Source organism: Oryctolagus cuniculus, chromosome 1, assembly GCF_051225735.1.
Source record: "Oryctolagus cuniculus isolate XC-2025 breed Fujian yellow rabbit chromosome 1, ASM5122573v1, whole genome shotgun sequence".
Taxonomy (NCBI): domain Eukaryota; kingdom Metazoa; phylum Chordata; class Mammalia; order Lagomorpha; family Leporidae; genus Oryctolagus; species Oryctolagus cuniculus.
Window position 1 is genome coordinate 46,336,322 of NC_142867.1, and position 23,762 is coordinate 46,360,083.

The 23,762-nt window shown below is 54.9% G+C and overlaps 1 protein-coding gene across 26 annotated transcripts in view; it reads right to left on the minus strand.

Moving 5' to 3' along the window:
• Positions 1 to 508: 508 nt before the first annotated feature.
• The window catches only part of NAV2 (neuron navigator 2), a 763,895-nt gene continuing 740,641 nt past the window's right edge, over positions 509 to 23,762 (minus strand). For all 26 annotated transcript variants that reach the window (XM_051824899.3, XM_002708951.6, XM_089310702.1 and 23 more), the window contains 7 exons: positions 21,672 to 21,907; positions 18,641 to 18,795; positions 18,399 to 18,470; positions 16,590 to 16,786; positions 15,716 to 15,834; positions 7,707 to 7,910; positions 509 to 3,821 (listed from right to left, as the gene is read on the minus strand). In XM_051824899.3, coding sequence (XP_051680859.2) covers positions 3,696 to 3,821; positions 7,707 to 7,910; positions 15,716 to 15,834; positions 16,590 to 16,786; positions 18,399 to 18,470; positions 18,641 to 18,795; positions 21,672 to 21,907 — 1,109 coding nt within the window. In that variant the 3' untranslated portion in view covers positions 509 to 3,695. The remainder of the gene's footprint in view (positions 3,822 to 7,706; positions 7,911 to 15,715; positions 15,835 to 16,589; positions 16,787 to 18,398; positions 18,471 to 18,640; positions 18,796 to 21,671; positions 21,908 to 23,762) is intronic.

Genomic DNA, 23,762 nt, shown 5'->3' on the forward strand with positions numbered 1-23,762 from the left:
TGGATGTCAGCTGCCATGAGGAAGGGGCGCCCTCCGATCAGGGGGTGCCCTGGCAAGCCAGGGTTTGGATCTGGAAGATGGAGCTGCAACTCCAACTTCTCACCTTCCTTGACGTCTTTCTCTGAGCTGTTTTTTTGTTCCCCCTTGTACAGTGAGAGTAAGAACACATCCCAAGAGCATCGTGCAGGTTATACTGTAGCACGTGGAGACGGACTTGGCCATAATTAGGTATTCAGAACATTACAACAGAATCTTTCTCATGCTAAGCGGTATTGGGCATGGAGGTTGCTTGCTCCTCAAAGTGTGGCTGGGGACCAGGGCACGGCATGGCCTAGGAGCTGCTCAGAAAGACGCTCACTCTCCAGGGCCAGCTGGGCCTCCGGAATCAGCGTCTGCTTTTCCAAAGTTTGGGAAGACTGGAATTGTGCTTGCAGAGGAGATGTGTTTCCTGCATCTGGAGCAGAGCGACCTCCCAGGGCTTTAGCACAGAGGAGGCCAACCACCAATCTGAATAAATAAGCATCGATTTTATTGAATCATGAATAATTTAAGATGGGTACAATCATCAGCTTTATTCTCTAGGACGTGGAGCCTGATCTCCAGCGGATCATTGGCAAATCCAAAAACCCTCATGACAAATGAAAATTAAATAGGGAGGGAGGGAGGCGGGGAATAAGGAAGGAAACAAGACCGTACACAAAATACTGGATTCCTAGTTTTCTCTTTAAAAATGGCTAGAAAAAATTCATCAAAATGCAGCACTTTAATTATTTACAATTTCTATGTTACAATGAAAAAATGTACATCTTATAGAACATATTTCATAAACTGCTCCACTGGGAACAACCAGGTCAAAACAGCAAACCTTCCACTCAGTATCCACAAAGTTGGATTATTTTTCCTTTTGAAGTAGATTCGCCACAGATTGAAATACACAGAATTCTGAAGTGTAAGCATCAAACAATACAATGTCCCCAAGGTACAACGAAAGTCGAGACAGGTCACGTTCCTTGTCCCACTCCCACCCCGCCCCCCCCACCTCCCCACCTTAATAAAAAGGCATTCCCATTTCAGTTATGGCCCATAGAAGTCTTGGCAGTTTGGGAAGAAAACTTTTGGCTTCCATTGGTAGCTCAACATAAATGTTGCATAGAATTTCAGACATTTCTAAATACGCCTCACTGCAGAACAAGGCAAAATGGAAGCATTTCAGACAGAGCCCTAAAGGAGTTCAAAGCCACTTTGTCAAAGGTGAGTGACAAACTGAACTAAAAAGATGACCCACGTGAGACATGTGCACGTTAGACAACCCTGCTTCCCGAGACTTTAGGAAGGACACTGAGTTGTGAATCGTACAAGGGCTACTTGGAATCGCTGTTCACCAACCAGGCAGCACCGGGTCCGCGGGTCTCGCTTCCGAGCTGGACCTGGTGAGAGGGATGAATGGAGGAGACGGGAGCAGAGAAAGAGAAGGCGTGGGAAGAAAACAACTTCAGACAACACTGGCAGGTGTCAAATCACACTGTGACAGGGACAACTGCCCACGGGGAGGAGGGGATTCTTCTTCCCTCCCAATTCACAGTACAAGAGCATAAGGTCATAGCTGGGAGACACGGGGTCAGAGACCCGCCACCCTTGGGTTTACCAGAAGGCTCAGGGTTTGTGCTCCCCTCTTCCACTCCCGTCACAGGCTAAACATAGGGTTTACATGTTTTGTTAAAAAATCAAACGAGAACAAGACCCGTTCACACCCAGAGCCGCAGGGAGCTGGGCGGAGTCTGAGCGTAGGGTGGGGTCTGTGTTGAAAGGCTTTCTCTCCACCCACTGGTGGTCGCGCTCTCCAGTGGGATGTGAAGAGTTTCAGGTCAAGGTCGTACAGTAGGAAAAGATGCCAAGAGACAAATCTTCAGGACCAGAAGCACGGACATGGAATAAAAACCCTGATCAGTGACGGAGACGCCCTCGTGGGAGCTGAGAGAGATTCTTTGCAAAACAGAAACAACTCACAGATCTACCACAGTGAGGATGAAGCCACGGCACGCGGGGTCTCCATTAGGCGGGGACAGCGATGATGTCATGGAGACCTGCGTGGGGCACACCACCGGCCAGCCAGGCTCTCAGCTGGAGACTGCTATGAACAGAAACATGGATCCTTATTTGTTGTTTTTTTTTTTTTCTTTTTTTCCCACAGTCATGCAGCCATACAAATGAGTCTTTTGGATGAGAAAAGTCACAGCAATTTGAGTTCTCCTAATGAATGGATGACTTTTTTTTTTTTTTTTTTTTTTAGCCCTGTTTGCTTTGATGGGGAAAACAAAACCAAACCAAAAAACCCCACGCAGGCACGACAACACTGACGTAAATGAACATGGTTAGTACAAAACCAGTAAGGCATCGCTTTGGGGAGGTCAGCACCGAAGACGTCGGGCAAGGCTCGTCTGGACTGGACGGAGGTGGGGGCTGGGGCGGAGGGGGCTGGGGCGGAGCTCCCTGGCTGAGCTGCCTCGGGTGGAGGGTCCCGCTGGGTCTGAGGAAAAGTGCAAGGTTTTTGCGAGGCAACCTCACCACCCCACCGGGAGCAGCTGGGGCTGGGACGCCTGAGGTGTCTACACGTATTCTGGGCCCTCGAGGCCCAGTAACGGGGGCGAGTGTGTGGAACCGTGAGGCTGGACAACTAAAAACCAAAACGGAGCAGGACCAAACCAAAACTCAACTCCTGTGGCTTCTACTTTCACCAAAGGATCGATTCTGACCAAGAGAGGAAGGAGAGAAGAAAAAAAAAAAGTCTGTAAAATCAACGAGTCAGAAACGGAGAGACTCAACCTCACTGTAAAGGGGTGATCGGTTCTCCGAAGTAGAACAGTTCTCACTATACACAGTGTTAGCAAAAACAAAACCTGATTCATCGCGACATGATAGGGAAACACACATGCGGGTCTGCGTGGGCGGCAGCACCTGCCGCCCACATTCTCACTCCTCCACTCACTCTCACGGGGTAATCGGAGGCTCAGGGGCCTGCAAAGGGCTGAACTGGAACAGGCAAAATACCTCTCGAGCAAGGAGAGCACCATTTAAAAAAAAGTGAAAAATAAAAACAAAACAAAACAAAGAACAAAAAGCACGATTTCTCTTCTCCTAAGGGTTTCCTGCATCGCAGCTCTGTAGTACACTGAGCGAGACCAAAGCAAGCGCCCGGGTTAGCACCAGATCTCTCTGAGGCCGGCTGGGTGCAGCGCCGGCAGCGAGACCCCAGGGTCTGAAGTGAGAGGAGCCGTGCCGCCTCCATTTCCAACTTTGCCCCAGCCTCTCCCATCTCTGGGCAGCTCACGGCAGGGTGCGGTTCGATTTCAGAGCTTCGGGCGGGTTCTTTCCAGCTCAGCGGGGACGGCCCCTTCCCGAGTAGCATCCCCCGTGTCTTAGGGCGCTCACAGCAACAAGGCAAAAATAATAACTGGAGGAGAACAGAAAGTAGTGCAGTCCTCGCTGTGGAAGCAAGCGGGCCCCAGGCGGCCGGCCCGCCCGGGACGCCTGCACGCGAGCGAGGCAGGAGGACGAGGGGTCCAGGGATCCTGCAGCTCCGAGGCTGCGGCTGGGGGGCTGGCTCAGGAAGTCATCTTCAGGATAACGTGGGGGATGCAGGTGGGGCAGGGCGAGGAGGAGAGGAGAGGAGACGGCAGGCTCCAGAGCCGAGCCCGTCACAGAGTGGACTCGAGGGACGAGTCCAGGATGTCGTCCTGATGGCTGTTGCTGTTGGAGTCGCTGTCGTAGCTCTGGGGGCTGGAGTAGTTGGCGGCCTCCTGCAGCCTCATCAGCATGTTCATCTGGGGGAAGAGCGGGGTAGCATGAGTGACCTTTGGCCCAATCACCCCCCACCCTGGCCTCCTGGGCGCTCACGCCACCTCCGGCACACTCACCCTGGGAGGCAGAGGGCAAGGGCACGGACACTGCGCCAAGCCGCCAGGGTTCAAAATCTCAGCTCCAACACTTAGCAGCTGCATGACTTTGGGCAAGCTGCTTAACCTCTTTGGACCTGTCCCGTTATGTTATGGTATGGATTGAGTCAAGACATCTAGAGCACTAAAAACTGAATCCAAAGACCTCTGAAATCGACTTTCTATCCTACCCAGGTGTGTGTACCCTGGGTAAAGACGCTGGTCCAGTGTCCCTGCACCTGTTACACGGGCATCAGTGTCACTGACAATGTCCCTGGTGAGCAGCCAGCCTCCCTGGGCACCTGGCTGTGGCCAGAAGTCAGTATGGAGGCAACCGGGTGCTCCAGCTCCTGGCAAAGCCTCCACAGGGAGGTCAGGTGGAGAAGCTGTCAGGGCTACAGAGAAGCCCGAAGGAGACTCAGCGATCTATTGGCACACGACTCCCGGATCTGAGCCACCAGTTCCTCACCTGCAGAATGGGAGAATGGGTGAAGTGGGGACGAAATGACACAGCACGTAGTAAACCCCCAGAAGCCTGGCTGGCCATCTGCTGGCGGAGCATCTAACTTGAAGGCATTAGAGACAGGGTTCTTCACTCTTCTCTGCTCATTTGTTTTGGCCTGGAAACTTAAAACTGCTTTTATTTTCTTTGTAACTATAAATTGTGTGCATCTGGCATTTCACATAGCAGGAAAGTTAGAACGTGGGATGACAAATTCTGCTGCCCTCGGGATGCTTTGTGGAGTCTGCCCAGGTGAGGCCGCAGTGGCCGGGTCTGCTGAAGTCCAACCCCACGACCACGCGCAGGTAAGTCGTGGCTTCGTTTTTCACTTAGCGAACAGTCCTGGCACACCGTGGAGGTGGTCCCCGAACCGAGGCAGGCTCCAGCCTCAGGGATTTCGCAGAAATACCAAACATGCGGCTGGGAAAGTGGGCGGAAACTGGACTGATACAGCTGCCTTTGGGGGGCCTGGGTTGCGAGGAGAGATCTGTGAACCCCAGCTCTTCCCTAAGCACCGTGGGAACTGAGTCAGTGAAGGAAATGTTCCCGGCTTGTGAAGGCTGTCCTGGTGGGCTAGCCGCTCTTTCCTCCAGTTATCCTGAACTCTATTCTCTGTAAATTAAGACCCCCCCCCCCATAGCCTGCCCATTACCAAAAATATCCCCAGAACCTTGGCCATGAGCAAGATTAACATTAGAAATGGCTTGTCGGCCAGCGCCGCGGCTCACTAGGCTAATCCTCCACCTGTGGTGCTGGCACCCCGGGTTCTAGTCCTGGTCTGGGTGCTGGATTCTGTCCCGATTGCTCCTCTTCCAGGCCAGCTCTCTGCTGTGGCCCGGGAGGGCAGTGGAGGATGGCCCAAGTGCTTGGGCCCTGCACCCCATGGAAGACCAGGAGGAAGCACCTGGCTCCTGGCTTAGGATTGGCGCAGTGCCCCGGCCACAGCAGCCATTTGGGGGGTGAACCAACAGAAGGAAGACCTTTCTCTCTGTCTCTCTCTCTCACTGTCTAACTCTGCCTCTCAAAAAAAGAAAGAAATGCCTCTGGAAAACCATGGTTGTAAACGCTGCAAACTGTTTTGCATGTAGCAGCACAAATAATGAATCCTGTTAGAACAGGGATGAGGAACATCCAGCCCGTGGGCTGTATGAGCCCTACAAAATAATTTGGGCAGGCCCTGTAGGCGGGATTTGAAATTCAATAAATTGGGGCTGGTGCTGTGGCATAGTGGATAAAGCTGTTGCCTGCAATGCTGGCACCCCTTATGGGCGCCAGTTCAAGTCCCGGCTGCTTCACTTCTGACCTAGCTCTCTGTTATGGCCTGGGAAAGCAGCAGAAGATAGCCCAAGTCCTTGGGTCCCTGCACCCACGTGGGAGACCTAGTAGAAGCTCCTGGCTTCTGGCTTCGGATCAGCACAGCTCCAGCCATTGCAGCCAGTTAGGGAGAGAACCAGTGGAGAGAAGACCTCTTTCTCTCTGCCTCTCCTCGTCTTGCTGTGTAACTCTGACTTTCAAATAAATAAGTCTAAAAAAAAGGCATATGAATTTTCACAGAGCAGAATTTGGAAATTTTAAAAAAATTCAATAAATCTACAGCAGGCTCATTTTTAAGTTGGTAATTTTGTACGGCCCCACAAATGACGCTATAAATATTGATGGTCCTTGGGAGAGAAGAGGAGAAAAGGCCCCCCCGCCCCGGTTTAGAGCATTGTTCCTGTTTAAATCTTCAGCAGGCCACACAGGCACCCACCAATCACCACAAAGGCAGAAACCTATTTTTTTTTTTTTTTTTTTTTTTTTTTTTTTTGACAGGCAGAGTGGACAGTGAGAGAGAGAGACAGAGAGAAAGGTCTTCCTTTGCCGTTGGTTCACCCTCCAATGGCCGCCGCTGCAGCCAGCGCACCGCGCTGATCCTGGCAGGAGCCAGGAGCCAGGTGCTTTTCCTGGTCTCCCATGGGGTGCAGGGCCCAAGCACCTGGGCCATCCTCCACTGCACTCCCTGGCCATAGCAGAGAGCTGGCCTGGAAGAGGGGCAACCGGGACAGAATCCGGCGCCCCAACCGGGACTAGAACCCGGTGTGCCGGCGCCGCAAGGTGGAGGATTAGCCTATTGAGCCACGGCGCCGGCTAAACCTATTATATTTTTATCAGGCAAATCAATGAGTCACTGGGAAGTTGTCTTTCACTCCCACTACATCTCTTACAAACATTTTCTTTCATTAGGTAATGCAAGTAACATTCCCTGTTGTGTTTTTCTTTATGCTACGGCTGCCAAGGAAGCTCGGGGCTAAATTTCAGGCATGAAAACAGTCACCGAATGCTGGGAGGTTTGGGTATATCTGCTTCCTCCTTCTTCGACAGGGCTTTTGCTTGGGTAGGAATTCAGCAGGATGACCATGCTGCTGATCAGAAGTGCTGTCAGTGGGGCCGGCATTGTGGTGCAGCAGGTTAGCCCCCGCCTGCGATGCTGGCATCCCCTGAGCGCCGGTTCAAGTCCTGGCTGTTCCACTTCTGATCCAGCTCCCTGCTCATGCACCTGGGAAGGCAGCGGCAGATGGTCCCAGGACTTTGGCTCCTGCATGAAGCTCCTGGCTCCTGGCTACAGCCTAGCCCAGCCTGGCTGTTGCAGCCATTTTGGGGAGTGAACCAGTAGATGGAAGGTCTTGATTTCTTGCTCTTTGTAACTCTGCCTTTCAAATAAAATGAATAAATTAAAAAAAAAAAAAAAGAAAAGGAGAAATGCCGTCATCACTGGCCCAAGTGTTCCTGAGAGGGCCTTTGCTGCTTTACCAATGGCAGAGAAAGATGCACGAGCAGCATCCAAGACTCCGCTCACTTCGCTGGCCGTGGGCCCTGGATTCAGGCCCCTGGGCCTCCGTGAGTTCCTCCTGCCCCCGAGCCTCTTCCTGCCTCTCTCCTGGGCTTCTGGACCTCGGTGACCTCTTCCTCCGCTCAGTTAGCAGTGCACGATATCAAAGGAACAGAACAGCACATGATACAGGATGCAGCCCAAATCAGAAGGCAAACGTGGTGAACAACGGGTACGGGAGCATTTTGGGGTGGGCAGAAGCAAGTTCCTCACTTCTTACCTTACGCCTTTAACTCAGATGAGTTAAAGGCTTTCAGCTACAGCTATGGAAGAACATGTTGGTGGATGGGGAGCTAATCTTGGGGAGGGCCCAGCCTTCCAAAGCAGACTTCGAGTTTCCAGAACACCCAGCGTCAGCCCGGGATCCAGGAAGTGCCCCGTGAACGCGGAGCTGAGGACTCACCAGCGGGTCTCCTTCGGCGTCGCTGGGGGGCACTTGTTTGCTTGCTGAGCCCTCCCGAGGCATGGAGTAGCCATCGAAGCCGACGTCCTCAGGCCGGAGCTGCAGCAGGGGAGGCCACTCGTGCTGCTGCGGGCTGGCAGCCCACGGGTACGTGTCCATCACCCACTTGGCGGGATCCTCCCAGGGAGTGCGCCTTCCATACAGCTGCGATCAGACAAAAGAAAAGGCACCGTGTGGAAATGAACAGAGCCCTCTCTTATGGCCCGATGCTGCAGCTTCCTGGAGCGGCCCCCACACCCAGCGCCATGCCTGCGCTTCCAGAACTCCTTCTAAGGAAGCCATCCTAGAGGCACGCAGCTCAAGCTGCTATGCACCTGTGGTTACAAGCTCAGGCTTTGGACTAAGGCCTACCTGGGCTCTCACCTGAGCCCTGCCACCCACTCACCTCTGAGCCTTGGTGGTCCAATTTGAAACACTGGCCCGGAGGGGGGAAAAACAACCAGCCAATTGGAGACATTTGCCAATTTCCATGGTGTAAACACTCCCACTGTAGCAGATTCCAAACTATAAATGTGCTGCCGCTGAATGAGGAGTTGGGAAAAGAGGCCAACTATTGGCTTCCAGTACCAGCTTCAGGGCCCCACGGGGTGCACCCACTGGAACAAACAGTGGGCTGGGCAGCAACACTGCTGGCAGAGGGCCCCAGCAGCCCTGCACAGGGCTCTCAGAGCCCCTTCGTGGGATCACTGGTCCCTTTCACACAGCAGATGGCTAAGGGAGGCTGCGTGTGGGCAGTGGAAGCACTTCTCCCCAGTGATGGACTTGACACTTGGCCATAACGACTAACTTGCTTTTGAAATATTAAGCTACATTGTCACTTCTAAAAATTTCATTCACTTTGATTTATGTGAAAGGCAAAGTGGGGAGGGGAGAGAGAAAGAGAGAGAGGAGAGAATATCTTCCATCTTTCCATCTGCTGGTTCACTCCCTTAAACGCTTGCAACAGCCAGGGCAGGGCCAGGCCAAAGTCAGGAGCCTGGAACTCCAGTTGGGTCCCCCATGTGGGTGGCAGCAACCCATGCACTCGAGCCATCATCTGCTGCCTCCCAGGGTGCATATCGGCTAGGACTTGAACACAGGCACTCCAACATGGAATGCAGGTATCCTAACTGCTGTACTCAAACGCCTGCCTCCACTATCACTGAGTTTTATAAGACCAACACCGTGCGGGACGGCGCTGTGGCACTGAGGCATCGGCATACCACATGGGCGCTGATTCTTGTCCCGGCTGCTCCACTTGCGATCCAGCTCTCTGCTATGGTCTGGGAAAGCAGTGGGAGGTAGCGCAAATGCTTGGGGCCCTGCACCTGCGTGGGAGATCTGGAAGAAGCTCCTGGCTTCAGATTGGCCCAGCTCCAGCTGTTGCAGCCATTTGGGGAACAAACCACTGGATGGAAGACCTCTCTCTCTGTAACTGTCTCAAATAAATAAACTAATCTTTAAAAAAAAAAAAAAAAAAAAAAAGAAGACCAACACCACAGCTCCAAGGCTCCAAGCTCCTGCTCTGGAGCCTAAGTAGCTAGTGAAAAAACGATTTTAGTGGGTTTAGTGGCAAATCCAAGAAATCACGTATGTTCTTTAAAGAACAAACCCAGGGCGGACCACTTCCCAAGGTGAAGCTGTGTGTTGGGTGGTGAGCTGTGGCCTTTGTAGCTTCCCTCTTGTCACAGCTGGCACGTCTTACAGCTCCCGGTGCAGCAGGCTCTGTGAGAAGCACCTGGCAGCCATCTCCAAGGGCAAGGGCTATTCCGCACATGTCGCCCATGCAGAGCCAGGCCCAGGGCAGGAAATCAAATCTGGGCAGCTCTGGGCGGACACAGAGGCCAGGCTGCATCCTCTGTGGCTTGGAGGAGCAGCCCCTCTGCGGGGCCCTCAGGGCACAGACTGATGCCTCCAGGAAGCACCGCCGTGGCAGCAGGGCTCCAGGAGGAAACAGGTGGACCATAGCCTGCCTGTCCACCATCTGTCAGTCTGTCTGCCCCTCTGCCCTCCCAGGAATCCTGCAGCTGAGTCAGGGGAGAGAGCAAGGTGCTGACAGCTGCACAGAGCTGGGCTGTGAGCCAATGAAGCTGCGTCTTTGGGAGAGCTGGTTGAAGGAGCTGGGGCCACCCTGTCCCACCCCTTATTCCCTATGTGAGGAAATCAAGGTGGAAAGACAGAGCCAGCAGTGAAAGGTACAAGAGCTGAGCTGGATGGAACAGAGACTCCCGCTTCCTCCTCTCCAGCCCTCCTGATCAACTCCACTTTGAACCACTCTGACTCTCCACAAGAGCCATGAGACCTCAGCCAGCCCTCGGCACCTCTGCTGAGCTCGCTGCCCCCTCTGTCGCGATCACCCGAGCCACTGAGGCACCCTTAGGTGTGCTTTGTCAGGGAAGCCACCCATGCCGCCCCCGTCCCAGACAGGTCCACCGCTCTGCCCAAGTGGCTGCCTCTGCCCCTACCCAGGACACCCAGGCTCCTGTAACCTCCCTCCTTTCCCAGACAGCTGCCAACCCCACCCCCATCTAGTGCCCTGGCCCGTGCCCCTTAGCTAAGCTTTCCATAACCTGGGCTATCTGCCCTGCGCATCCCGCCAGGCATTCTACAGACTGAGCCAAAAGGGAGCATGGGCAGGGGCTCGAGCGAGCTGCAGGCAAACGCAGACGCAGCTGCTCCAGATGACAGACACCCCCACCCATTTCAGGAGCCTCTCCCTGCAAGGGCTTTCCTTCTGCAACTGGTTGTCTCTCCCAAGCCAGACTGCACACGTGTGAGGCCGAACCCGGCCCGTCTCCAACAGCTCCTGCTTCCGTGTCCACGCCCTCGCCTGGATGAGGCGGCGTGCAGGGACGCTGAGCCACCAGGGCCGGGACCCTAGCAGCGCATCAGGTCCTCAGAGAGCGCCTGGCCCGGCAGTTTGCTGACGCCTGCCCCTTATTTCTGACCCCCCATGCCCGCCGCGTGGTGGGAGGACTCTTTGGGTTTCCCAGAAGGCAGCCTGAAACCACACTCTTCCAGCCCCAGCTGTTCAGTGTGCAGATGGGGCAATCTGACCAACGGGTCCATGCCCACACCTCCACGGCTCCCGTTCCCTGCAGCCCCCAGGCCTGCCCTGCTCACGGAGCTCTTCTGAGCGACTCTGTAGACTTCCAACACTTGGGCAAGCATTCCTGATGACAACTGCAGGGGAGAACAGGCCCGGGGACTGAGTCATAAGATAAATGCACATGAGACGCACGCTAACATCATCCGCAAGAACAGAATGTCTTTTTACAAGCCTCCCTTCTGGCCACTGGGCACGTTCAGGTCCAGGTGATGAATGGCTAGGCAAGCACCATGGCAAGCAAAGGAGACAGCACAGAGCTCCTTGGCCGCACTGCAGATCCCCGAGGGCAGGAGCAGAGACAGGCAGGCAGGCAGGCAGGCAAGCACACAGCACATTCACTTTCTCAGGGCAGGGGAGGAGCCTGGCATCCCTAGGGTCAGGAAGAAAGGACAACACGGAGCCAAGACACTGGAAGCCAAAATCCGGGTCTCAGGACTGGAGCCCCGCACACACGGAACCATCAACGCACACAGTCAGAAAGCACCTCCAAGCAGTACATACACTCATTCATTCATTCTCTGACTCATCCCACCAGGAAGACTCTGAAACCCAAACTGCAAAGCTACCTGATATCCACTAGGGGGCGATACCACATTGCCTCCAGGCAAGGATGTGCTGCTGGCACACAGGGGGCTGCCTGGAGGCTGAGGGTGAGGCCTGGTTCCAGCTGGGTCTCCCTCTGTCCCCATTTTGGTTCTACCACCATAAGCAGCTCCCCTTTCTGGTTCCCTGGCAGAACCACTCTAGGGACTCCATGAAAGGCTTGCTCGCTCTGAACTGTGGGATGCTCACCCCACAGCCACCTGCCTGAGGCAGGTGAGGAGCAAGTGAGCTGGTACAGTCCTGAGCACAGGGCAGGGCTCGTCACAGGGTGTGCAGAAATGGACTTCAAAGATAACGTTTATGTTGGTAGGAAAACAATTTGAAATCTATATATAATTTTTTTTGAATTTATTTGACAGGTAGAGTTATAGATAGTGAGAGAGAGACAGAGAGAAAGGTCTTCCTTCCATTGGTTCACCCCCCTCCAAATGGCCGCTAAGGCCAGAACCACGCCAATCCGCAGCCAGGAGCCAGGTGCTTCCTCCTGGTCTCCCACATGGGTGCAGGGCCCAAGGACCTGGGCCATCCTCCACTGCACTCCCAGGCCACAGCAGAGAGCTGGACTGGAAGAGGGGCAACCGGGACTAGAACCGGTGCCCATATGGGATGCTGGCGCCGCAGGCAGAGGATTAACCAAGTGAGCCACGGCACCGGCCACATAATTTTTTCGTAATACACACTTTCTGGGTGGAGTTACAGGGCCCTCTGGCAAGGCCTGGGCTACAGTGCTGACTCAATTGCCCCCTGCTCTATAAGATGCTCTATAAGATGCTCACTTGGGCCTAGTGCTGTGGCACAGTGGGCTAAACCTCTGCCTGCAGTGCCAGCATCCTATACGGGTGCCAGTTTGTGTCCCGGCTGTTCTACTTCTGATCTAGTTCTTTGCTCCTGGCTCCTCGCCTGGGGAAGCAGTGGAAGATGACTGAAGTTCTTGGGCCTCTGAACCCATGTGGGAGACCCAGAAGAAGCTCCTGGCTCCTGGCTCCTGGCTTCAGATTGGTACAGCTCCAGCCATTGTAGCTACTTGGGGAGTCAAACAGCGGATGGAAGACCTCTCTGTCTGTAACTCTGCCTCTCAAGTAAATAAGTAAAAGATGTTTACTGGGCTGCAGGAGCTATCCGTCAGGCCCCTGGACAGTGCCCGCCAAGCAGCAGACCCTCAGTAAACATCACCAGCTTTCCTTCTGCCACAAGATCGCAGCGAGAAAGGGCGGCTGGCTGCTGAGCCCCACAGTGGGGAGGGCTAACTCTGGCCACTGCCCTTTGCTGTGTCCGCACTCTTGAAAGATCGTCCTGCACGCCTCCTCACAACACAGGCAGCAAAGATTTCCCCGCCTCACGCGGGACTTGAGTCTCATTAAGACTGCAGCGCCCTCCGTCCCTGCCCAGCGGGCTGCTCCACAGCCCTGCCCACGTCCTTTCAACCTGTAGCCTCACTTGCTCTTGGTGGGAAGAGAGACCCAACCGATGCTCCTCTCTGGTAAATTCCATCAGCACCTCTCTCCTGGACGGGAAGGGAGCTGCTTGCAAGTTTACTGCAAGGGAGCAGGGCCTTGGCACTGCCAACCTCGGGTGAGCAACAAGAGCCTACAGGTGGGCAGCTCCAGGCTGGAGTCAGGGCAGCTCTTCCCTCCCAGTTAGGGCTGCCGTGGGCAGGAGAGGCCTTTAGTCAGCAGAGCTCATGCCTTCTCCCAAGGGACTCTAAGGCCAGTCCCCTTCTCCCACCAGAGAGGTGTAGAACAGAGGAAGCTAGGATAAGACAGACACAAGGTAGCCACAGGGGCCAAGGATGCCCCCTTGCACCTGCTCCAACCTCTGCTCCTCCTGAGCAGCTCACGTCTCACCAGGGTGTGGGGCAGATTGCCGGGGGCCACCAAGTGAGGGCAGAGGGCAGAGGATTTCAAATGAGGCATGGCAAGAAACCAGGAGCTAAGGTGTGCTCCCATTGGTCTAGGAATACAGGAATGGCTGCGTGGCTGCTGGGGTTTGTGGTACTAAAAACGCAGCTGACTAAATTATGGTTCATTTCCCTGGGCCAGTGACGTCATCTACCCAGGGAGATTCCGCCACAAAGATCTGAAGTCGTTCACACCCTCTGTGAATGTGGCATTTGACAAGAGCTTTGCTAACCCACGATTTGGTGCTGCCTTCTTTCTTCACTCGGCTCTCACAAGACATTCACCTACCACCCTGGCTTGAACATGCCCAGTTCCTTGACACACACAAAAGGCACACTACCTTCCTCTTCAAGGTCTTCTAAGGACAGTCTCTGAAGACCACCGCCATTGCTACAAGTTATGGATACCAGGCAGCTGAAGTCTTGCCAGGCTCAGCCAGATGTCCCGGAATGACAAGCAGCATGGTCACACACACGTGTGCAACAGTAACACTGCTCCTGAGGCCTCCAAGGTCCACAAATCAACAGCATCTGGGTCTCCCGCTCCCCAGTACTGAACAAACAAAGCACCCTGGGCAACTGTGCAGAAATGGTTCTGGGATCATTCAGCACCGTGCGCTGCCTGCTAATTGCTCTGTGTGCCTGTCGCAGGCACGTGGAACTTCTTAGGCTGTCTCCAGGCTCAACAGTAAAACTGTCCCAAGCTCCAGGTTAATACTAAGATGCTGTGGCATAGCAGGTAAAGCCGCCACCTGCAGTACTGGCTCCCACATGGGCATCGGTTCAAGTCCCGGCTGCTCCACTTCTGATCCAGCTCTCTGCTATGGCCTGGGAAAGCAGCAGAAGATGGCCCCAAGCCCTTGGGCCCCTGCACCCATGTGGGAGAGCAAGAAGAAGCTCCTGGCTCCTGGCTTTGGATCAGCACAGCTCCAGCTGTTGCAGCCATCTGGGGAGTGAACCAGCAGATGGAAGACCTCTCTCTCTGCCTTTGCCTCTCTGTAACTCTGCCTATCAAATAAATAAACCAATCTTTCAAAAAAAAAAAAAAATACTAAGATGTTAGTGAAACTCTGTGCTGAGTGAGAAGTGAAGAATCTGTGCATTCTAGCTTCTGTAGGGCAGGAGGAGCTTGTAGCTTTATGGCCCGAGTCACCTGTAGGGGTCCCGATGCGAGGGAACGAGGGCTACAAGGTGTGAAGGTTCAATACCGAGAGTGCCACCTGGAATGCATGGGTTCAAATTCCACATCCCTCAAGTTTCACTTTTCAGACCTTGGACAAGTCACTTAATTCTCTTTGAGTCATTGAAAAACAGAGACAAGAGGCAGGCATGAAGCCTACGAATGTGGATGCTGGTTACGATGCCCATGACCCATACTGGAGGGCTTGGGTTCAGTTCCTGGCACCGGCTCCTGTCTTCAGCTTGCTGCTAATGCAGACTCTGAGAGGAGGCAAAGTCACTGGGTTCCAGCCGAGCGGGGGACCTAAATGGAGCTCTTGGCTCCTGCCTTTGGACTGCCCCAGTCCCAGCCATTGCGGGCAACTGGGGAATGAATCAACAGCTGGAAGCAAGCTAGTGAGAGTTCGTAAGCTTAGGGCCAGCACCGTGGCACGCCGGTTAAGCTGCCAACTGGGACTCTCACATGTCATACTGAGCTGCCAATTCAACTCCTGGCTGCTCTGCTTCCAATCCATATTCTTGCTAATTAACGCTGGGTGGCAGCAGATGATGGCTCAATGTACGTGGGTCCCTGCCACCCATGTGGGAGGCCTGGATGGAGTTCCCGGCTTTTGCCTGTCCCAGCCCTGGTTGTTGCGGGCATTTGGGGAGTGAACCAGTGGATGGAAGAGCTCTCTCTATGTCTCTCTATCTCTCCCTCCCTCTCTGTCACTCTGCCTTTCAGATAAAAAAATAAACAAATCTTTTTTTTAAATAAAAGCTTATAAAAGAAAAATAGAGAACAAAAAAAATATTTCTGTCCAAGTCCCAGGACTACTGCAGGTTTTGAACCCAAGAGCAGATATGAAATGCCACACACACACACACACACACACACACACACACAGTTCCACCTCTGGTGCTTGTATACTGAGCACCGCACAGCCAGGATCTCATTTAATCCTGGCACCCTTGGGGGCAGAATCCCAGTATCACCCCTGCTACCAATGAGGGCACTAGGGCACACAGAGACAAAATGACTTGCCTGGGGCTACACAGCTAACAGTGGCCAAGCCCAGCTTTGCAACTGAGCACTCCTGCGCTGCACCAGGGACTGACGGCCTCACCAGGGAGACGCTGTTGCCCACTCGGCACAGAAGGGACCCTCGGCTTTGCAGAGACCAGCAAGGCTGTGTGGCTCACCTGGAGTCCCTCTCGCACGGCTTCCAGGAGGTAGGGGATGATGGAGTAGTTCCACAGGTCGGTGAACCACACCCGTGAGCCGTCCACGTCGATGGGGCACGACAGGAAGAGCCTGGGCCCTGGGGAGCACAGTGGGGACACATGAGAGTGGAGATGGGGGCCTTTCGGGGGGGGACCTCCGAACAGCCCAAACAGCCCCTCTTGGGACGGACGCCAGCAGCTGGCTGCTGGATGTGCAGGGAGATAGCCCAATTCCCTATTCCCTCTGGGTCCCTCTGTCCCTGGGGACATCAGCCCCAAGCCAGGAAACATGGCACACACGTGATGCTCCCAGGAATTTGGGCCTTTAAGAATGGAAGGTCTGAAGGAGCAGCCAAGGTTAAGCCCCTGGGGTACCACCCCCTCTGATATCCTGGGCGCCTTCCACAACAACTCTAAACACTCGAGAGACAGTGTGAAGTGAAAAGAAAGGAAAATGCTACGGGACTCCAGGAGGGAAGTGCACACAGCACACCAATGGGCACGGACAGAGAAAGCAAGTATGTCGGCCAGGTAGGGCGCCGGACGATCTTCGGAGTCCCTCACCTTGAGAAATGCTGTTACAGCCACCATTAGAGCCAAACCCGCCCCAAACCCTTGGGCAGGAGCTGTGCCCTGGGCGGGCAGTTCCTGCATCAGCCCAGGGCTGGGTGCTTCCCGCCCGTGCTGGTCACTGTGGCCGGCACCCTCTCGGTCTGTGGTTGTCCCTCTGCCCCCTGCTGTGACCCCGAGGACGGGTCCAGCATCGTACAAGCTGTGGTCCTGGCCAGGGCGCAGGGGAAGCCAGGGCTCTGGGAGCGTGCCCTTGGCCCCGCCTGCCGCGTCGCCCACCTACCGATGGTGACGTCGGAGGAGCTGTGAGCCTCCAGGAAGCGGTTGAGGTGATGCCAGACCTTGGGGATCCAGTCGATGATCCTGACCAGCTCCACGTTGCGCACCCGCCCGCTGATCTCCGTCTCCATGAGCTTCCTCCTCAGAAACCGGCCCAGGAAACCTTTCACGGGCTCCGTGTGGTTGGCACAGAGCACCCACCTGGGGGAAGTCAGATGCTTTTCAGGATGGCGACAGTGAGCAAACAATGGTGCACTGCAGGACCCAATGCAGAAAGGGCCTGTGCTCACGGTAAGATGCCAACCACCGACATGGAGCTCCCTGTATACCAGACACCGGGACACAGCCCCTGTGTCTCAACTCTCAAGGCCTCGCCGCAACCCCATGACCACCACCTCCATTCTACAGCTGGAGATGCTGTAGGCTGAGTGAGGATCAAACAGCTGATGGCCGAGCTAAGACTTGAACCAGTGCAGCTCCGGACTCTGAGCCCTACCTACTGAGGCAGACTCCTCTGGGGCTCCGTGTCAGGCTCTGGAGCTGTAACAATAGCTAAGACCAGTCTCCAGCCCCCAGAGACAGTCTGGGGGAGGCCACACACGACAGACCCTAAGGGAATCTGGGAAGGCTCCCTGGAGGAGGCGCTCTCTGGGCTGAGACCAGGGGGTGATGGAGCAGCACCAGGAAGCAGGGCAGGTGTGGAAGTTGGGTGGGGGTGGGGAGCATGCTGCAGTCTCTACAGAGACTTGGGGAACTGTGGGATGTCTGATGCAGCTGCCAGAGGTTCCAGGGTAGAACCCAAGTGTGGACGTGACCTACCAGCCCCAGCAGCCCAGCTTTCACGCTGGAGGTAACGGGGAGCTACTGCGGGACTTGTAAGCACGAGGGCTCTAGGCTCAGATCTGCCACAGATTCTAGAGTGTTCTCTCCGGACAGCCTGCAGGGGTACAGCATTGGAAGATGACTGCAACCATGCACTGGGTGATGACGCGGCAGTGACGGGGTGGGGGTGTGAGGGGGACTCGAAGGACATTTAGGAGAAATCAGCCAGCACTGGAGCAGCCTGGCGAGAGGGGGCCTGCAGGAGTTGACAATTCTAGGATAATGACAATACAGACCCCTTTAAACAGACCTCCCTCCAAGATGCCTGCAAAGTGGCTGGAGCAAGGAGCCGGGGGGCGGCCCAGCAGACGGCTCTTCACCCTCATCCAAGGCCCCGCATGAGAGAGGCGGAGCTAGCTGAGGCTCGGGCCAGGGCAAAGGGCATCTGCCAACGCCAAGGCCGGTGTGACACAACCTTGCAGGAGAGAGTGGAATGTGAGAGTCCTCGGGGTGGTGCCAGTGCTGGGACAGTGGGGCGGGAAAGAGAAGCCACAGGATTCATAGCAGCCGGACCTCAAAGGCCCACAGCCCCGCGACATGGGATGTTCACCAGGGAGATCTGTCGCTGCTCATGCTGACTCGGGACAGAGACACTCTGTCGGTAACGCACAGGGACAGCATGATGTCCGCAGCTCTCCTGTCCAGAGCCGCCTCCCTGACGCTGCCACAGCAGGACTTAGAGTCCAGCCTGGCTGGCTGTGTGACCTCACACAAGACACCGAATTCCCCAGCCTCAGTTTCCCCATCTGTAAGAATGACACATTTAGCTAACTGAGGCCAGAGTGAGAATAAACGGGTTAGGCTGGGCGAAGCTCTTCACACGAGGCCTGGGATGCAGTGTACACTCCCAAGAGGCTTTTCCACGCCTCCTTTCCTGCTTGCTTTCTTGGCGAGTCTATCGTCTAACAGGACGAGGGAAGAGACACCTTACCTGAAGTTATGATGAAGCTGTAGGTTGGGGGTAGAAGAGGTAGCCTGGTTCATTGTGCCAATGATGTAAGGGCTGCGGGGGAAAGCGGGAGAAGAAAGCTGTGGCTCACAGGCAGGTGCACAGGCAGCGGCCTCCGCCTCCCGCCGACGTCTCACCACCGCCGGCACGCAAGGCTGCCCGTCAGAGCATGGGGCTTCCCCAGGGCCCGCGAGGGGCCCGCGAGGCCTCGGCTTGGCCATTACCATTTGTGGTACTTGCAGTTGAGCAGCCCGTTGAAGATCTCGCCCAGAGAGCCGACGTGATGCAGGTTGTCCAGGATGATGACGAGCGGCATGTCCACGGCGTTGTTCTCGCTGTTGCACTGATCGGCCAGGTTGGACAGGTACTGGCGCAGCTCCTACAGGGGCCAGGCAGGCCAGGGAGGGCAGGTTGGCGAAGGCGAGAGGCTGGAAGGGGCCTGCACGAGGGCGCGCTGTGGACATGTTCTGAGTGCTCGCGTGGCAGGGAGGGCATGGGCTTGGTGGGCAGGGCGTGTGACAAGGCCACGGGAAGAGCAAGGCCTGGGTCCTGCCCTCTGCCATTTACCCAATAACTGATGCATACGCATCATTTCCAAAGCATTTCTTTATTTTCATTTTACTGGAAAAGGAGAGGGAGATGGTGGGAGAGACTGGGTTGATGGGAGAGAGGCATCAGATCTGCTGGTTCATTCCTCAAAGGCCCGCAACATAGCTAGGGGCTGGGCCCAGCTGAAGCCAAGAGTCAGGAACTCAGTCTAGGTCTCCCATATCTGAACTATCACTGCTGCCTCCCAGGGTGCACACTGGCAGGACGTGAGATGGGTAGCGGAGGTGGGACTTGAACCTGGCAACTCTGCTATGGGTTGGGGGTGGTCCAAGTAGATTGTTCACCACTGTCCCAAACACCCAGCCCCACAGGTAGGATTTTAACCCTTGCCCTCCTAGTTCTATAGAAATGCCACTCTTCTTGACATTTCTTAGTATGCCCACCTCACAGCAGGCTCCTGCAGGCAGGTGTCTCATGCATGCCTGTGCCCTCACAGCCCCTGCCTGACAGCCGTGCACACAGAAGCCCTCCCGCAAATCAGTGCAACAGAGCACAAAGACACAGGTGGGAGATGTGGCCTCCTGCACAGAGGGCCTGGGAATGGGTGGGCGCTGGTCAGCCCAGCATGCCTAGGGGGAGAGATGCATGGAAGAAAAGGAAGCGGACAGGCCGGTGTTGTGGCGCAGGGGGTTAGGCCGCCACCTTCAATGCCGTCGTCCCTACTACGGGTGTCAGTTTGAGTCTGGTTTAGGTCCCTGCACCTATATGGGAGATGCGGATGAAGCTCCTGGCTCCTAGCTCTTGGCCTGGGAGTGAAACAATGATGGAAGATCTCTGTCTCTCCTTCTCCCTCTCTGTAACTCTGCCTTTCAAATAAAAAAAATTGAAAAAAAAAAAAATGGAGAGGAATACAGGTGCAATGGGGGAAGAGGCAGAACAGTGAGTGAAGGACCAGCCAAGGAAGACAGAATGAGCGTGGCAGGGCTCTGAGGCCCTTACACACGTACTGAAGCTCAATAGCCCCAAGAGGCGCTCCATTTTATAGATGGAAAAGCTGAGGCACATCAAAGTCAGGAGATTGGCCTGAGACCACACCAGGATGGGTTCAGACTGGGGTCCCTGCTCCAGTGTGTCCCCCACACCAGCCTGTCCTGGACTGTGCCCAGGCTGGCCAACAGGTAACATTTCCTCTACCTCGCTCAAGCATCCTCCCACCACCAGGCCTCTGTTTTAATCCAAAATGTGGCTTACCAGCACTAGGGTAAGTCCAACTTTTTGGCTTAATAATTCTTTCAGAACCTTTTTTTTTCTTTTTAAAGATTTATTTATTTATCTGAAAGGCAGAGCAAGAGAGACACATGTCTGCTCTCCACTGGTTCACTCCCTAAACGGCCTCCATAGCCAGATCTTGGCTAGGCTGAAGCTAGGAGCCCAGGGCTCCATCTGGGTCTCCCACATGGGTGGCAGGGGCCCAAGCACTTAAGCCACCATCTGCTGCTTTGCAGGTGCGCGAGCAGGGAGCTGGATGGGAAGAAGCAGAGCGGCCAGGACTCAAATCTGTGCACTCTGATATGGGATGCAGGTGTTCCAAGTGGCAGCTTCATCCACTGAGCCACAACACCAGCCCTTTCGATCCCTCTCACTGTGGGGTCTTGCACTGACCAGGTGTCTTGTATCCTGGAGCTTGCCTTCCCCGTACTCCAGCCTGTGGCATATGGCTGGTGCGCTATGATTGGTAAGCAGATGCCTTGCCAAGGGGCATGTGTGGGGGCCTGGCCTCTGTCCTAGGAGAGAGGGTGCCTTCCTGAACTCACACAGGGCTCTCCCTACAGCCACTCTCTTGTCCTGCTCCTATATCGAGATCACGGAGGAGCTTGTCCCACATAACCGGCGGACACAGCTGATCCACGAGGAAGGTTTCAGAGCAGACCAGGCGCTCTGGAAGGCAGAGGAGCCATTTCCCATTCCCCTTTGATTCTCCTGGCCCTTTGCCCAGGGCTGGGGGAGTAAATGATCCATCAACTTTCACTGCACGGACGGCTGAACAGGTCTGAGAAAGCACCTCGCCTGGGGCTGGGTCTAACCTCATTCTAATGAGTTTCCATCATGCACTGTGGAGGGCAATGCAACCTATTTTCTGGCCATTGGGTTCTACCGTCAAAGACACATCAAATGTGAGTGCCAGCTCCACCACTGAGTACCACTTGAGCAACCTTGGGCACAGGGCCCATCTGCTGTAAGCTTCTGCTTCCTCCTCTGCAAAATGGGGGTAGTGAAACTTCCTCCCTTGAAGATACTGCTGGGAGGAAGTCAGTTTGCTGGTCACAAGCAAACCAGTGGGAGCTGCTGTTATGGTGGCTATTATTCTTAACTTTGCTATTGGTGTTCCACACGGGGTTTATTCTGGAAAAACAGTGACTCCGAGGAGGCACAGGAAAAACTCTCGGGAAAGTGAAACGGATGCATCTGGAGTGATCTGAAAGAACTGCAGGTCCCGAGCAGCCCCAGGAGCTAGAAGGACTTAACACAGACCGAACTGCCTGCCGGGAGGAGGGGAGCCTGCACCTCCTTTCGGCTCGGCCCAGCCTGACCTCCTTCTCCTGGCTTCCTGTAGCCACCAAGGCCGAGCTGAAAGGAAATGCTGCTCTCCTCCCATCAGGAAGGGGACCGGCCCAACTCGCAGCGGGCTCGGCATGGCCTCCTCACCTTGCTGGACTTGTGGTCCACGTTAAAGGTGGCGATGACCCCATCCGTCAGCTCCCGGCCCTCGCGCAGCACCATGTACTCGGACAGTCGGTTGGCCAGGTAGGTTTTCCCGGTGCCGCTGGGGCCGGAGAGGATGATCCGCCGGTGCTCCGTCAGCAGGGACACGTAGCGCTGCAGGATGGGCTTGGGGATCAAGGACTCGAACACCAGCGAGTCCAGGCTGTTCTCTGCCAGGCCTGCGTTAGAGGGACAGACAGGAAGTGTCTGAGGTCGGGTAGGAAGGGGAGCCCTCTGAGCTCACCTAGATGGGAATGTCAAGTCTTGAGGCTATCCCTTCTCTTGAGATAGCCTGAGACCCCTTTCCACCCAGGTACACGGGAGGCAGAGGAAACTGTCGCCTTCCTGCTCACTAGCACCACATGCAAGTCCTGGCCGACTCTCCCAGGTTCTGGGTCGCCTTTAACAGCTGCGCCCCAGTCTTTGTCCTCTGCAGCAGTCATGAGGCTCTGGGCCCCACTTGTCTGTCTGGGTTTATTATACCTACGGCGTGTGCCCAAAGCAAACCCGTGCCTGCCACTGCCTCTTCCCCTTGCTGCCCCCTCTCTGCCAGGGGACACTGCGACCCCCATGGAGATGGACCACGAAGGCGGCACCACTTTCATCTTTGAGATGAGAAAAACATGCAAGGCGAGGCTTGCAGCTGAGAGCACAGGCGGACCCAGGCTGAAGTGCTGCACGCCGAGGCCTTGGTCCTCAGCACATCAAGTGGAAACTTATCGCTCCCTTTCCCTGCCTGGGACGACTTCTTTAATTGGGGTGTTTGGCTTTTAAAGAGCTGCTTTCCTGAGACTTTGTCCAAGGGAAGATTCAGCCAAAGTTGGCTGTCCAGAACCTAAAGTAATTCCATTTAAAAACTCCTTTCCAGAAAACTAGTGTATGCAAAAAAAAAAAAAAAAAAAAAGCAAAATAGCATCTTCCTTCCACACAATTATTCACCGCAAGTAGATTCACCCTAATGCACTTACACACTTGCTTCTAATCCTACCCCCCAGCATGAGCCCTAAATGCAGTGACTGTTCCAGAATGACCACCATGAATGTCCCCAGATGCCTTATCTGCTGGGGACAGGCCCGCATTTTTCCTGGCACAGAGCTCACACAGCTCACACTGGATCAAACCTTGATGCAAAGTATAGAACCAGGGTTCCGACGCTTAATCACGATGACGTTAACCAACACTGTGGGAACTGCGCACTTTAGAAGGCTTTTCCCTGTTTAGCTATTGTTCGGTCTTGTGCTATGAAACTCCCAGGGAATAGCTAGCTGGAGGATGAACTCGCCTTCAGAATGTGGAATGTCACACCCTGTCCTGGAGCCAGCAGTGAATCGCTGGGGTTTGTAGTGTCCTGGTGGTGGGGCGGGGGGGATAAGTAGCACCTCAAGATACAGAAGAGATGGGCATCACTGAAAAATAACCCCCAGCTGATGCCTTTGGATGCTAAAACACGAGGATGTGCTGGCAGCAGTGGTGGATGGGGCTCTGCAGAGGCGACATCTCCACCGGAGGCAGGGGGTCCCGTCACCGTTCCTACAGAGCTCTGCTCTGCTCTCAGCACCAGGTCACCCCGCTTACCCTCGGTGCTAGTGCTGCGCACCTGTCACACGCGCAGGTGAACGAGGCACACGTGGCAGCCTGGAGGAAATGCAATTTGAGCCCAAGACACACACACTCTCTCTCTCTCTCTCCTTCAACAGCTCTTGTAGGGGGACAGCTGGCACTCCTTCCCTGCTTCTCCTTGTAGTGTAACTCTTCTGTCCTTTGGGGAGCTCATTCCAGGTAGATCACGTGGAACTGTCCCAGCCCCTTCGTCCACTCACAGGTGTGGCCTTGGTCAAAGCCTCTCTGGGCTGCCTCCGAGATTCAGTGATGGGCATCTGACTCACGGTGGGCCACAGCCAGCCCTGGGATTTTCTGTGACACTTTTCCAGAAAGACCTCTTCCTTCAGATTCCTAAGCTAGAAAGATGATGGAAGGCTCCCAAGGCCTATTTCATCCGCTATGCAGGGAGTTCAGAAAATGAGCAAAGCAGCC